The 16,181-nt window shown below is 38.6% G+C and overlaps 1 protein-coding gene across 4 annotated transcripts in view; it reads right to left on the reverse strand.

Annotated features, from left to right (window-relative positions):
- The window catches only part of sema6a (sema domain, transmembrane domain (TM), and cytoplasmic domain, (semaphorin) 6A), a 125,363-nt gene that overhangs the window by 5,889 nt on the left and 103,293 nt on the right, over window positions 1-16,181 (reverse strand). For 2 of the 4 annotated variants that reach the window (XM_014002621.1, XM_014002618.1), the window contains 3 exons: window positions 15,578-15,598; window positions 15,357-15,377; window positions 12,194-12,373 (listed from right to left, as the gene is read on the reverse strand). In XM_014002621.1, the coding sequence (XP_013858075.1) occupies window positions 12,194-12,373; window positions 15,357-15,377; window positions 15,578-15,598 (222 nt within the window). The remainder of the gene's footprint in view (window positions 1-12,193; window positions 12,374-15,356; window positions 15,378-15,577; window positions 15,599-16,181) is intronic. The other 2 variants (XM_014002619.1, XM_014002622.1) reach the window with 2 other exon arrangements.

Genomic DNA, 16,181 nt, shown 5'->3' on the forward strand with positions numbered 1-16,181 from the left:
TATTTTGACACGGATGGAGACATTTTATTTACACACAAAGCATTCTGGGTAAATGTTGACGTGGATAGGTCCTCGGTGTGAGCGAGCTATATCCACCCTGAAGGTTAATCTTGGACAATATCTGATGATCGACTCTTTTAAATGAAACCAGAGAGCGTTGACAGAGAGGAGAAGGTAGAAATGACTCAGCCTGTAACTGAAAATATAGATGGAGGACAACAGAGCTGCTTCATGGAAGAAGAACCTCAGCTTAGCCTGTTAGCTTTAGTGTTAGCCAGTTACAGGCTGAGTCATTTCTACCTTCTCTTCTCTGTCAACGCTCTCTGGTTTCATTTAAAAGAGTCGATCATCAGATATTGTCCAAGATTAACCTTCAGGGTGGATATAGCTCACTCACATCAAGGACCTATCCACGTCATCGTTTACCCAGAATGCTTTGCGTGTAAATAAAATGGCCTCATCCGTGTAATATATTTTTAAACTTTTAGTTTAAAAATTATAAAAACGAAACAGCCTACAGTATTTTACAGTCTTTATTTTGCATATATGTTTATTAAATAAAGTCTAATGTTACAACTAATCATGGATCTCTTTAAGTAAAGCTAAAAAACAAAAGGAGGTGTGTGATGTAACACCTTATTGTTAACTAACATTAAAAACGTAAAATTGCTCCCTTTTTTTTCTTTGTGTTACTCCCTAAACGTTGTTTCTACCATCTCAAAATAGCAAACTCTTTTGGCTTTTGTCACTATTCAAAAGAAAGAGTTTTTCAATGCAAATTTACAGCAAAACAGTTTTTTTTAACTGTTGCAAATTGATGCAATTTTGTCTTGTAGCGAATGCTACCCTGTAAAAGTAATACGTGATGATTACAACAGTCAGTTGCTGCCATAGAAATGTGTTTCATTTAAAGATGATAATATATTCAAATCATTTAGTCTTGCACAGCCAGACCTATCTTTGCTGTGTTTTGTCTGCGCAGAAGAATAATCTCGCTGCACAGCTTCAACACTCTGCTACTGGGGAAACAAAAATCTTTCTTTGGTTTCCTTCTTCGACATCAACAGGATAAAGGCTTTGATGAAACAGAAATGGCACAAAATGGTTTTTAGTTTCCCTTAAAGGCACAGTTTAATTGTTTTACAGCTGTTTAGATGGAAAATAGATTTGGATATACTGCTAACGTTATTGTTCTTGTAGAAGTGGGCTAAATATAAACATCCACATTGTGCTAACATTGTACTATTCTTCTCTTTGAAAAGAGATTATTGTTGTTACCAAATACTGTAATAAGCTAAGACAGGATTTCTACTGCTTGCCTGGGTTGAAAAAAAATGCTAATTTAGTGGCAGCATGATGAGAATATACAAAGCTTTATTCAGAAACCAATTGTGACAGAATTTATAAAAATCTAAAAACAGTCCAGAACTGCAGCTAAATCCCCCAAACAATCCCAATAAAATTCATTTTCTAATGTGCAACTTCATATTGGTTCCTCGACATCCATTTYATAAAGTAAATGTCCAATTTATTTATAAGAACACATCACACAAACCACTTTACACTAGATTTTYGCACTAAAGCTGTTATTTAAGGTGAATTTACAAATCAAACCTGATGCTTTCATGATTCTCCCAATAAAGTTCTCTTAACTATTTATACTGTTATATTGGGTAAAGGTCTCAGTTATAGCTATGGTTTCTCAGATGTAACTTGATTTTATGAAAGTGTTTGGTAAATATAAAAGAGCAGTAGAGGAACAGAAACCGGCCAAAATGAATCCTAAATAGCAGTGGTGGAGAAAGTACTCAAACACTGTACTTAAGTAAAAGTACAGATAAACAAACAAAAAYRYACTCTAGTAAAAGTTAAWKTACCACATTAACATTTTTAYTTGAGTAAAAGTAAGTACTTGCTTTTAAAAATACTTAAAGTATTAAAAGTAAAAGTACTTGCTTAATGCATTCCCTAATGGTTTACAATATCATGAAGTGTGCCTACTGTATGTATATTTTAATACATCAATGGTGTCATTTTAGTGAACAATGCTGCAGGTAATGCATGTTTTTGTGTTTAGCCTCTGTGACACTGTTCACACTCTGACCTGTGATTCTGTRCATCATCACATATTGTGACAACAGCTGCAGAAGCTGTGAATTCACCACCAACATCCTTTATCAAATATTAACAAGTTGTTTTTGGAACCAATTAACTTGAATAAGTCTTTTAAATAAGGCCATGAGTGGCACATTTCCTTCATGGTGGAATCCATTTTGGGCGTGCTGCTGCTGCTGCTCCAGCAGGTGATGCAGAATTGCTCCGCTTTTCCCAAAGGAGGGTCTAATGGTATTTTCCTGTTTTGCGGTGGTTCAATGGACCAATTACAGCAATTCCCCTCTCACCACTGATTACTTTCAAACAAAAAATAAAATAATAATAATGTGATGTGACATGAATATAATTTGTAATTCAACTTATTACAGAAATGTAATGGAGTAGAAAGTACAGATACTTAATGTAAAAGTGGAGTAAAAGTCAAAAGTACCCATGATGAAATCTATTTAAGTAAAGTACAGATACATGAAAAATGTATTCAAGTACAGCAACAAAGTACTTGTACTTTGTTACATCCCACCACTGCTAAAGAGGTTTTATCATAATGTTTGTTTTTTTAAGCTCAGTTGTGTCACAGAAGACCCACTCCCATTATCTCCTCAGCGAGACATTACACAGAGACAGCCTGCTGATCTGTTCTCATGAAACTAAGATCCAGACTCACTTAAACCAACATCCATAATCCTCACTCACTTCAGTCGTACTTCATTAGTCCAACAACGTGACTTTAAAACCCATTTTGCTCCAAGCCGAGATAAATCACTGGACACTTCAGGGTCTGTTCGGACTTTAAAGCTCAACCTGGGTTTAAAAAAAAGAGTTTCTTCTGTCCTCGTTTACTGGAAAAATCAGAACTTGCAATTTCTTGGAAGCGGATGACAAAATGGTTAAAACCTCCTGGCAAAGCGTGTTTGTTTCCGAGGCGGCGTCTGGCTGTGTGGATGGTGTGAGAAGGGACGAGCCTAATCTGTAGTGGAGAACTGGGCTTTGACAAGTGTTAACGCCGTGAACTTGCGTGACCAAACGACCTGCCTGTCGGACCAAACATCTGCTTCCCGTCACTCGCATTAACATCTGAGAATGAGAGAGAGAGAGATGCTCTGCTTGGCCGCTGTCATTTACTTTGTTGACCTTATACTCGCTTATTATCCCCTTCACTATTTTCCTCCACGTATGGCTTTCTTCAAGTTTCGAAGCGTTTTCTTTCACACTGCTCCGCCTCAGCGTGCTGAGTGTTTTATTCAGTGGAAACTGGGAGGGCTGCAATTACAACCATGTGGTCTCTGTGAGTTWTCATCCTCTGGCAGAAAAGGACAGTGGTCACGGCGGTGAAGGGTGCCGTTTGAAGGCTGTTGGGTTAAATATTTTCACCGGTTTAAAAAAAAAAACAGGAGGAATTCAGGCTCGCTCCATGCAAGAAACCTTAAAACTCTCCACAACCCGAATGGAAAATGAAAGTGGGAGCATAAATATATAGTTTGGCAGATCTCTCGTCACCTAATTTGTGTTGGATGTAAATATATTCATTTGTCACCTTCTTTTGTGCTGAGGTGCAGAAAGAGCAAGTCGAAGCTGTTATAAGCTGTCACGACAGTGAATCTATTATTGCTAAAGGTTCTTGAACACTGCGTTTGGATTTTACATTGAACAACAAAGCTGGAGGGCAGCTGAGTCAAATAGATGTCCGTTTTAGTAAAGGAGGTGAACTGAGAGGCTGAATAATTCTTTTCATCGTGGTTATGAGGAAAAAGTGAAAGCCCTGTTTAACTCAGACAACATGCAAAATGAAGCTTTCAGTCTTTTTCTCCCTTTTTCGCCCCCTTCATCAATCCATCATTCACCTCTCTCACACACCAGAGGGTACACTCAGCCCAAGGCCTTGGGTGAAAAAAAAAAAAAAGGAAGAAAGGGAGGAAACTTTGAAGGCTTCTATCTTTCTTGGGAGGAATTGTTTCTCTAACATCAAAGAGAGTGAAAGTTGCCACAGAGGACACCTCGGTTATCTCAGTCAAATCACATAACTTCAGGCTTTTAAGTCGGGATGGCAACACTGCTCATTTTTTTTGACGCCGGTTTGTGATCTTTGCAAAAAAAAAAGTTTTCAAAACTTTTACAACCTGACCTTGGAGTATCAAAGCGCTACTGAAACCCACAGATTTTCTGCTTCAGTCTCGTCTTGTCATACATCCCCCCCAAAAACACTTTGCGAGGCATCCTGCAGCTCGAATTAGATTTTAATTTCACTCRGCCTCTGGCCTCAACATTCAGATACTCAACGCGCATCTCAGATACTCCGATACTTCTCGCTGTCAGAACAGATCGGGTCCGTGGCGCGCTCTTGTATACCAGAAAAACTCATATCTGGCGTGACCGAGGAGCCCTCTCTTCTCTCTATTTATCCGACGCGCATTCAGACGCGCCGAGACTCTTTTAATCTCTTCACAGGAACCATCTGACTTCAGCCCACAGAGTTTGTCTTTGTGTCGGGGGGGAACTTCAAAGGCTGTTAAACATCACAGAGGGGTTACAGAGCGGGCCGTAACCTCTGACTGCTGGTCGTTACACAGAAGCACGGTCTAAGAAATTATTAAAACCTTCATCAGAMTAATGCAGAAAGAGAAGCCGTGGAYGACAAAACGAGCAGGAAAAGTATTTAGACTAGCATTAACGCTGCCGTCTGTGCTGCGAGAGGTTTCTGATGAGGACAAACTTGTTTTCATTTTCCAAAAAGGACATTGGTGCTTAGACGATGACGGCAATTTATTAAACTCCATTTAATCCCCTGTTTGAATATTATCCCATTAGTTCTTGTGTATGTTTGCCTTTCAAGAGGCACTTGCATAAATGGTATTACTCAATATTAGAGCCTTCATCAGACCATCCTGAGTCACCGCACTGCATACTGATTAGCTAGTTAAGATATAATTAAAGCTCTAATTAAATCATTCTGCACCTCAGGTACTAAAACTAATGTACTAACCTTGTAGTCGATTTCCTGCATACGAGGCGTGTTATTTAAAAGCCACAGCACATCAAGGTAATTTAAACATCCATGGGAAACTACCAAAGATGTTACAACCCACTGACAAGCATGACATTAATGAAATAATTGAACAAATTCTCTTTAAACTTCAGTGGAAACGCACAATGGAAAAGTCAAGACTGTAAGGTTCAACTGCAAGTTTTTTTTTTTATTTTTAGAAATTGGTGAAATTTAATGTGGCTTTATTCAAGAGTCATGAATCCTGTTAATTAATATGCAGTCCTGATGAGTAACTTTTTCACAGATGGTGACCTACTCAAGCGTTTTTCATCTTGTCGTCGCGGTAATTATTAAGAAACGATTTAATAAACAAGAGGAACACCACCAGAGAACAAATACTCTGCTTGTATTCTCTTGACGAGTGGCTCACTCACGAATACCGATGATTTGACCTTTTGCTTCGGTTCAAAGCAGAGTAGCGACGGCTGAATGTGGGTTAGAAGGTGTGAAACACACAAACTGTTGACCTCTCATGAGCAGAGATTTATTCCTACTTCGAGAATTCAGCTTTTTTTAAATAGTCCAGCAAATGCAAAGTGAGACACATAACCAAAACTTACAAAAATGAGACATTAAGCTGCAAATCTGTGTTTAAAACAAAGACAAGCTTTAAAGAACAATAAGCTAATCAGTGGAGGAAATTATGGCTTGTGGCTTGATGTCAGTCAAGGAAGCGCGTGGTGCTGGGAAAACATCCAGTCCATTGTTTTTCTAATGACTCACAATGAGCTGCGAATAATCTATCTGCTTCACAAAGGCCTATCGCAATCTTTGGCTGACGAGCAACACAAAACCAAAAATCCTCTACKTCATATAACAGTGAAGGTTTTAAGWATGACAGGAATTTACAAGGATCACTTAGTTAATTTATGTTTCTTTGCCGTGCATTCGCCATTCCTTAAAGGGCCAATACACCAACCTTAAACACAAATCCTATCAACCTTTTTTTATTTTTACAGGATTAACCTAAATCCAATCATTTAACTGCAAGGACATATAAAAATACTAAATTTCTCTTAGAGTTCTTAAAATGACACTATAGTGAAACGCCACAATGTGAGAGAGAACAGCTCACAGTACATTAATCCCACAGTCAAGCTATCTTTAAAGAAGAACATTTTGGGATTTTTGGTGCTGAATTGATGTTTAAAGACTTAAAAAGCAAGTTCAAAAAACATGATTACATAGAATCTATATCATCTATATGTTCATATTCAATCTATACTATTCTAAATGTAAGTTTTTTTCTGCCATAGTAAAGAAAATAATTGAATATACCAGATTTGACAATTTTCCCTGTGAAACTTTCCCATGTAACGTTTTAGACTCGCATGGCATCCCACATGACTGCAGTGAGATGTCCCTTCAACTTCTTTCCACAGGTTRAGATGAAGAGAAATTCCAGACACCTTGACAAGCATAAAAAGTATTGCTGCATCCTTGTCTGTGCAAGGTCATATTTTCTTTCTATCATGCCCGTCTCACCTTGGCACACAGGTGTCAGAGAGATACCTGCAGCTGAAAATAACCCCTGCAGAGCAGCTGTTGGTTGACAGGTGGTATTACAGTGAAATCCTGGCACGGAGGGAAATGCTCGAAATAAATTACACTAGCTCTTGTGTGGTGGTGCAAAATAAATAAATAAATAAAAAACTGCCATCAAAATGTTCAGAAATATAAAAAATTGCAGTTCTATTGATTAGATTTGCAAATCCAGCTGGTGATAATCAAACTGAAAATCCAGAATCTGCTTTCATCTGCAGCCATTAAAACAGATAAGTGTTACTTTAGGAAAACTGATTTATGGTTTTCCAACTGCAAAAAGCATTTACAGCATTATAAAACTGATTTATGTACTATACTATCTGCCAATTAATTAGTATTTTTTTATCAACTGTTTTCATGCTGGAGTTTCATTAGGGAGTCATAGAATTTTTTGTCATAAAATGAGAGCATAAAATACACAACATTGTATTCTAGAGTTTAAAATTTAACCATTTATTAGTTGATTATATGCATACAACAACAATACATCTCCTACGAAGCAGTTCTACTTAATTTTACTAACAGTATTCAAGTAATAAGCACTAATTGAAAGCTTGTTGTAGAATAATGTAGAAATATTTCAGTTTTTAGTTATTTTATAAAGTTGAAAAAAATGATTTTAATAATTGCCAAACATTAGTGAGAAGTAGTGTTTGGATTTTCATTAAAAAAGACTAAATAAATGAGTATTTGACTTCTTTTAACACCAATAATTAACTGTTTTGTTATTTAAGAACAAGTGAAAAAAACTGTGTTGTATTTGTACCTTTTAAATTCCATTTTGAGCAATTATTTGCTGACTAAAAGCATCATTTTTATTCACATTCAGTAAATATAAATTAGATGATTAATAAAATAATTTTAAACCATACAGTTGCAGAATTAGTTGTAGAATATGGTCATTCAGTATTTAAGAGCTGTGAAWTAAACAATTATTAAAATGTCTCTATATAATGCTTAATAATAAGCCTCATGTTACTGATAATTTGTGTACATTAATACAAAAAAATAAAAAAAAACATGCAGGATACATCAGTTTTCCCCCCTTTGGTTGCATAAGTTTTACAAGTCTGTCAGTACCATGTGCAGTAAGGTTGTTTTAGTGTTGACAGTTTTGTTTTTGTGATTTTGAATTGAGTTATAACAATATATAATGTGGTATTGATGAGGTTGACTTGATTTGAACTTGTTTATAAATAAAACAAAATTGAAAGAGCTGAATTGACAGAATAGTAACGCAATTCTATGGAGGACGACAGAACCTTTCATAATTGGAAATAAATATAGAAATATATAAATGGCTTGAAAAACTAAATGCATGGCCTAATAAAATAATAATGTGGCAAATTTAGCAACCAAACAATAAAAATATGCTAACTTAACCAACTTATTTGATTAAACAGTGCAACTTTAAATAATATTTATCATTTTTAACAGTGTTAATTTAACATTATCACAATCATTTCATTGTTTGTTTTATTTCCAGTCACATTTTTTTTACTAATTAAGGTTCCGTCCTCCATACAATGCAACTACAAGATAGTTTTCACAGCTGGTTGGAGAAAATGTCACAAGGTAGCACTCAAACTTTCCCACAGTTCATCGCTGGATTGTTGTTTTATGTCCTTGAGTGATAAAGCAATAAACTTCAATTAGTATGCTGTAAACACTGACAACAGGTCAACTTAACAGCTGGTGTCTAAAAAACATCCCAGCAATAAATCCCATAGTGAAGAAGAGCATTATGTTCGATTTGTAACTTTGTTTTCTTAGTTCGTTGTCGTGCTCTAACATTAACCTCACTCTGTTTTGTGGCTTAACTAATAAGCTCAAAAATGTAATTACATTAGGTTCATATGTAAATGCAAAACATTAACGTAGATGTGTAATTTGTATGGGGACTGGGACTCCAAATACTGTATATATGGATTTATTTTTGGTATATATATATTTTTATCATTACAATAAAGATTACCTAGCATGAAATACAGAACTGATAAGAGTAAAACCTCTCATTTCACCCAGCAATAGTAGAGGAAGGGTATCTGAGTACATCTTCTGTCCTCACAGATTCACATCATCTCCATCTTGTTTCTTTGTAGCTCTCAGCTGCTTTGTCTACCTTCTCTCTCACCTCTCCTCCATGTAACCTTCACTGCTACATTATTGTTCTATTCTCTTTAATAAATCGTTATCGTGTGGCCCTCTCATCATCCACAAAATCTCCTTCCCTGTAGTCTATCCTCCCCCCGCCTCTTTCCTTCCACCTCTCCCCTTTTCCTGCTTCCCTGGATAGAGGCTTTAATGAACCCATAAATTGGAGCAACACAGCAGTGGCTACAGGTCGGGACTGGGGGAGGGTGGTTGTAAGAGAGGGGCTGAGCCTGACAGAGAAGAGGAGACAGGTATAAAAGAGGAAACTGTGGACATAGTGGTGGTGGTGGTGGTGTGTGTGTGTGATTGGGGGGTTTAAGAATTTATTCCTGCAGAACAGATATGACTTCAGTTGGTGAAGAGACACACTGCAACAGGGTAAACGGAGGTGCAGGGATGGAGGACAAAGAGACTGAGAGAGGAAAAGGGCGAGGAGGTTCCATAAATTGGTTCAGCTATTAATTTGCACCAGGTAAGGTATAGCCTTGGAACATGCCATCCTAGTCAGATGAGAGGTCCTGTGGAAGGGAGACTGATCACAATGGCAGCAGATGGTGGAAGGAGGTGAGGCCGCCGGYGGCTTGGGGAGGGGCGTGAAGGAGAAGGGTGAGGCGTGCTACAGCATGACATGGAGGAAGGGAAAATGAGGCAGAGACAAACACAAAGCTCAAATGTACTGTGAAGCACAATCCACCTGCAGAAAACCAGACAAGGATGCTGAATTTAATCATTTTGTGAGAATACTCATCAGTTTGCCGCGTTTATTGGGCTAATACGTATTGGCAGCACTGTAATATTCATTAGCAGATAAGATTCCACTGCAAATGAAATGTTTAAGAATGGGGGGGGGATTTTAATTTCTTTTACATCACAAACAAGTTTGCAAATGGCTCTGGATATTAGATAATGTATGTTTGCTGAAGCATAAACTTGAGAGTGATGGTGTATCTCTGCTACATAAATGTTTCTATGTAATTAAAATGCAGGGAGAATGACTTATTTATTTGGATTCCGTCTCCATAATCACGTCTCGCAAACACGTTTTCTCATTTCGTGACTCAAACACCCGGTTTGATAAGTTTTCACAGTACAGTTGACACCTGAAGCTAATGATATGAGCGGCAACAGGAAGGAAGAGGAGGCAGGATGGGGTGGAGCGGGAAACGAGAACTGTTGGCTGTGGTGCTCAATTTGCCATGCTGAAAAGCATTAAGCTGTACAGAGGCAAAACTGTGCTTAATACCATCAAAGCAAAGAACATAGGAGAAAGGCAAATATATAAATAGCAAAAAAATAAATAAATAAATGAAGAGGAGAGAGACAGCCATGCAAAATATCAAGAACTGCTCACAAAGAACAACAACAAAAAAAATCATCAAAGCTGACTTTCAGCAAAAAGAAAAAAAAAGAAGATCGTAGAGCTGAAATTGAAAATGAAACTCATAAACAGTGAAACAAGCTGCAAAGGTGTCTCATAAAGAAAAATAACAACAATAATAATAATGATCATACAGGAAAAAAAAACAGCAGGAAGCATTGTTTTGAAATGTGACGTCCTGTTGCAGTTACCTGAGCACGAACATAAAAATATATAAACTGATTTCAGGAAATTTTTAGTTCAAGACAATCTTTATGTTGCTTCACCATTCCTGGTGAGGCTCATCACACACCTGCTCAGGTAAAAGCAACTGGGGTGGGGGGGTCGAGACAGCATGTTGTGATGCTGAACTGCAGGCGTGCTGTCTGAAGTCTCTGCCACCATTGTGCTTGGATCTACCTACTGGTGCCTTGCTGCTTCCAGCTGACGTGGTGTGTTCATCCCACACACAGGGAATACTGAAAAATGTTTTGCGAAAAGACTAAACCACTGATTTTACATGTGGGTAAAAAATACAAACTCAGACACGTTGAAAAATTGTTTGGTGACGATATGAATTGGTTAACATTTTTCGCATGAGAACCATAAACTCAATAAAATCAAGAACGGTGTGATGTTATTGAGTTTGTGGCTCTTATGTAAAGCTTCTAGGGATATTACATTTAATTGAGAATCGATCAATGATCAATTACAACTGCTTAAAATATGTATTGATTCATAAAAATAAATGAATCGATTTCCTTAAGTTAAGTCTTTAGGACAAATTCAGTTTGATACTTGATAATTTTGGTCACAAAATGATTTGTGGCGATTTATTTTGAAGTTCTATTGTGTAACTTAGATGATGAGTTACAGTTTGACACAAAGACTAAAATGCTGATGTTTACAGAAAAAAACATATTTAGTTATAAAAATGGCTACAGTTCATTTTGTTGAAAAAAAAAACGTAATTGTGAATCGAATAAGGGCTTTAGTATATTGTCGCATTGCAAAAACATGAATTACATCATTACTAATTTTTTTTACTTGTTTGAATGTATTTTGTAACCACTTGCAAAAACAACTTGTCTGTTTTTTCTCAGCTACTGAATTGTTTGAACAAATAAAATGTTCTGTTTTTGTTTTTTTTTTATTTTTATCTCAGGCTGGATTTACTCCACAGGAAGATGGCGATGAGATAAATCATTTTGTGTGAAAAGGTATTTTCACAATAGATGCTGCTTCTAATTGCCTAAACCATTAAAGTTTGCAGGAACACGTTGCATGTTGTTTTAATARCTCGTATTATAGGTCTGCCTGTTTTATTATAATGAATTGGCAGCACTCCATAGATCTTTATATTCTCTCCTTCGATTTGCACGTTGACCCTCTCCTCTCCTCCCCTTCTATCTGTTTCACTCCGACTCATTTATCCGGCGAGCCGTCCTTGAGGCGGTACAGCATTAGGCAGGTTGTTAACACGGGAGAAAAGAGCGTTCAATGTCATGTCACCGTGTCGCAAAGGATGACAGAGCCGGCGACTAGGCCCTCTTCTTCAGGAAATAAATACATCGCCATCTTCCTTTTTAGAGTGTAATGGTCTGGATATTACATCTCCTGTGGGACATTACAGTCCACGGATAATAAATCCGTCCGGCAAAGTGTGTGTGTGTGTGTGTGTGTGTGTGAGCGTTTATGTGTGCATACATGCATCTTAATGAGCGCTGAATGTGTATGTGCTGGTACATGTGTGCCTTGTTTGCTACTTTTCTTTGGAGGGTTTTACGTGCACAGCATGAGGCAATCCTCCCCTGGAGAGAAAGCCATCCGCCATCTCTGCACCTCGTCAGCTGGGAGCAGCCAGGCAACAGTAAATCTCAATTACTTAAACCCCTCCCTTCCACTTCACATTCCCTCCCCAACTCCCACGGGCGACAATGGACCAAACTGACTGCTCGCTGTTGCGTTCCAAGGCTTACCATTGGCTTCGGCTTGAGTCTGAGAGGGCACGGCCACGTACGGGTCCTCCCCTTTGTCTGAGCTCATGGGGGGGTCCTTCCGCTCCACCATGCGGCCCCGCCCCAGGGGGCCTTCTGCAGCCTCGGGGAGGGCTGAGGTGGGAAGTGTGAGGGTGTGGTGATGGTGGTGGTGCTGGTGGCCTGCCGGACACAACACAGGTTAACTTACGCTCCGCGCACGCAGGCACGGGCCAGCCGGGTGCTGTCTCACACACACACACACACACACACATACACACACACATCCACAGGTGCACACGACATTCGCACAAACACTCAGACAGCTGCTGGGCTGTGTGAGTCAACAGGGTGTTTCCCCTCACGACCTTCAGCAGCTCATTAGCAAACACGTGAGCGTTTCTAATGATCAACATGTTTCCGTTTTCTGTCACCCTCTGCAGCTCCTGCTTCCTCGCCGTCCCTCCTCCTGCTCTGATTGACATGTCAGATCTCTGCCGGGATCTGTCAGCTCACAATTCCTCCACAGTAACCACAGGGTGCCTATCTTTTATATGTAGGACAAAAGACAAACTTCCTCCCCATCGAGAATTCAGCCTGTGTCTTTGCTCCGACTACAAAGTGCCCCTAATGATGTGCTTTTTTCCCCTCTTGATATTGTTTTAAAGCTTTTCTTAATCAAAATTTTAAATCAGTTTAGTTGCGCTTTGATGTACAACCAGAACTTCTCCAACTTTAAGTTTCAGAAGCTGCATTGAAGACTGGTTAACAGGGAGAAAATGAATCATTACTCCGAAGTACTTCTGATCATTTCTCAACCTGAAATCCCAAAAGATTTATGGTTCCAGTGCTTCAGCTGTGAAAAGTGGCTGTTTTTCTGCGTCGCATCAGATATCTTTGCATCGGATTGCCTGTCACACACAAAAAAGGTGTCATCTTTGTCTCAGTTTAGAAGTTATTCTTTTTTCTGACATTTTCTAGGGTAAATGATAAATTGGTCTCTGGTGATATAAATTCACATGTATTTATTCATGTGTGGGTGATGGATCATATACATCATGTCTCTGTTCATATCTAAACATTGCTCACACAATCAGTTTGTCTTTTTTCAGGTCCTCATTGTCTTCCATGAGCAAATTTTGCACTTTTTTTTTTGTCTGGCTTTTTTTATTTTTGAACCATGATAATCACATTAGCATCCCACAAGCTTAGAGTTAAGCCACCATACACCAGTTTGCTCAAGCCATATTTTCTCTTTAACTCAACGTATTTAAACCACATGTGAAAGAGAGAGAAAAAAAGCTTTCYGCGATGGTGAGTGACAACACTTTTATCAACATCCTCTTGCGGAGCTCAACCCCCAGTTTCCATTTTGACAAGCTCTCGCTCCATGGAGGAGGTGACAGCACGTGAGAGTGTGTTTGTTTGGGGATGTGCACACTCTATATGTGTTTGCGCTCGTGTTTGAAGACGGGGAGGCAACGCTGGCGGACTGCACATAATAGATCCCCGCACAGAACACCACTCAAAGCCTCCTCCTCCTCTGTGTGGCGTGGCAATCATTAAAATGATTTATTTAACTACTGGCCCAAGGCTGAGAGATTAGTGTGACAGGCCTATTTTATAATTCATTCCCCCACCACCAGGGGAAGTGCAATTCAGGCAGATGACACACACACACTGAGAGCTCAGAGTCTCAGTGCACCTCCACAAATCAGGAGGGGGTGGGGGGGGGGAATTGCCAACTGATGCACAGCTCTCTTTTAACAGATTAAAAGAGAGGATGGTGTTAAAGTTTTTGAGAATTTAGATGGAGCAAGTATTCATCTTATAAGATAGAGGGTCTCGGTTTGGGCGATGTTGTTGTAAACTGTCTGTGTGAGTTTGTGCATGTGCCTGAAAACACACAGCCAAGCCTGTGGGAGCATATTCATCACTGCATGGGAGGGAGAGAGGGGGGTGACTGTGCTTTTCGATGACCCTGGATCTCCAAAAAGAGGGAGAATCGCAGTGGGAGTAGAGCAACAAGAGGGTGGGTGAAAGGGCTTTCTGGAGAGACTTCAAAAAAAATCTATTCTTGTCATTCTGTATGGATCTGATCGTTTTGATCTGGCAGCTGCGAGGCACTGTATCTGTGTGTGAAAATAAAGGTGGGATTGCATTTTTTCTTATTATGATCATCATTCTGAGAGTGAAAGAAAAAAAACATTGTATCAATCACCTGGGGATTATTCTTGTCACTGATTAGGAAATAAACAAGAAGCTGCATGTGTATCCAACAGCAGCTCTTTTGAATCAAAGGAATGTGATGCAGATTTTTGAAAGTAGGGTTCTGTGGAAAGGTAATGGGCAGCTCTTTGAATTGCCTCAGTTTGGAGACAAAGATTCTGACCAGACTGATGAGCTAACGGCTAGTCTGAGAGAGCTCAAGGCTAAAGTTGCTCTTTTAAAACAATTCTAATCTCAAAAGATTCATATATGTTTACACAAACACTGTTTTATAAACCTTTACACTGACATCGCTTTCACAATACATCATTATTTGAGCAGAAATCGTTTGTTTTCCTCTCAGAAGTGTTCCAGGCTGCACAGGAAGTGCTACAGCTAGCTGTTGCTGCTACTATTTAAGCTTGCAAACAACCACAAAATTCTATATATATAATCAGGTAATGTAAAACTGACAATGAAACAAAAATTTATAGAAGTATTTGAATGAACAGCATTACAATTTTTGAGCACTTTGTTTTTGGCGCTGTTTGGATTAGCTGTTAGCTCATTAAGCTAGTCAAACTTAAACTTCATTTCTCAAATCAAAGAGCTGTTTACAAGAGATAACAGGTTAATTATTTTACATTTCCAAAGAAACCTTCTCTGTATCGACTCGTGGCTCGTTCAGTGCACACAGTGAGGAACTTCCTCACTATCAAAGCCTTTCGCCACCAACAACCAGATCCATCCAATTAACAAAGCAAAGGTCATGGCTAATCAAAGCTATTGCACAGGGGAAAGGAGGTTCTGGGGCTACAAAGGTGAGGAGGAAGAAAAAGGCCTAATAAAACTAAAAGAATCAGGATGAACGTCAAAGGCGAAGGATTTTTAACTCGACCTTTATTCTAAACAGCAAAGGGGCAAGATAAGAAGCGTGAAAGTGACCGACTTTCATTACCTTCATAACTGGAAGGGACGTCTATCAAAAGGAAGAAACGAGACCAATTCAGTTAAAACCCCAAGTCATTAATAACCCGTCTTTGCACATGTGGGAGGAGTTTTAATTTCCCTGAGAGCTGATGAATGACTGAGTAGATGAAGAGGTGTGGCTGGAGTTAAAGATTTAAGGTAAAGAGATGGAGCTTCCATCTCATGTGATTGCCTGTGTGGGATACTTACCATTCAGTGCCACAAATGTATCTGAAAGAGAAAAAGGGAGACCAGTTATTGTGTGCAATAAAAGTAGCCTATATGCTTTAACATGATGAAATGCCACGACTTTTAAAGCCATTCAGAATCGACCGGCAGCTCGATATTCTCCTTCACTTCTAATCAAAACGATTTTAATCTGGCCCCTAAGTTTGACAAAGGTACAGCAATCTGTGTTCCCGTCACTAAAATTACAAATGGAAGAGGAGGGAAAGTGAACTACCTTTATTTACAGGGTCATTTGCTGAGTGATTTAATGTTGAATAATTCACAAGTGTATTTTGCAAACTGTACAGCTCAGTACAATATCAATACTGGTATTGCATTTTTAAAATCAAGCAAGAAACTATCTATAAAAATAAACAACAGTAATTAGTTTTACTTCTACTCCTTTTTGTGCAATTATCTGTACTTTCTACTCCTTATATTATAAAAATGTAAAAACTACGTAATTTCTATCCAGCTAGTCATTGTTAAAATGCATATACTGGGTCATGAGCCGATCCAATCCACCTGTGTGACACAAATCATGTCCCACTCCAGCAGGATATATACTGTACATATACATGTATAT

The sequence above is a fragment of the Austrofundulus limnaeus genome, unplaced genomic scaffold (genome assembly GCF_001266775.1).
Source record: "Austrofundulus limnaeus strain Quisiro unplaced genomic scaffold, Austrofundulus_limnaeus-1.0 Scaffold14, whole genome shotgun sequence".
Classification (NCBI taxonomy): Eukaryota; Metazoa; Chordata; class Actinopteri; order Cyprinodontiformes; family Rivulidae; genus Austrofundulus; species Austrofundulus limnaeus.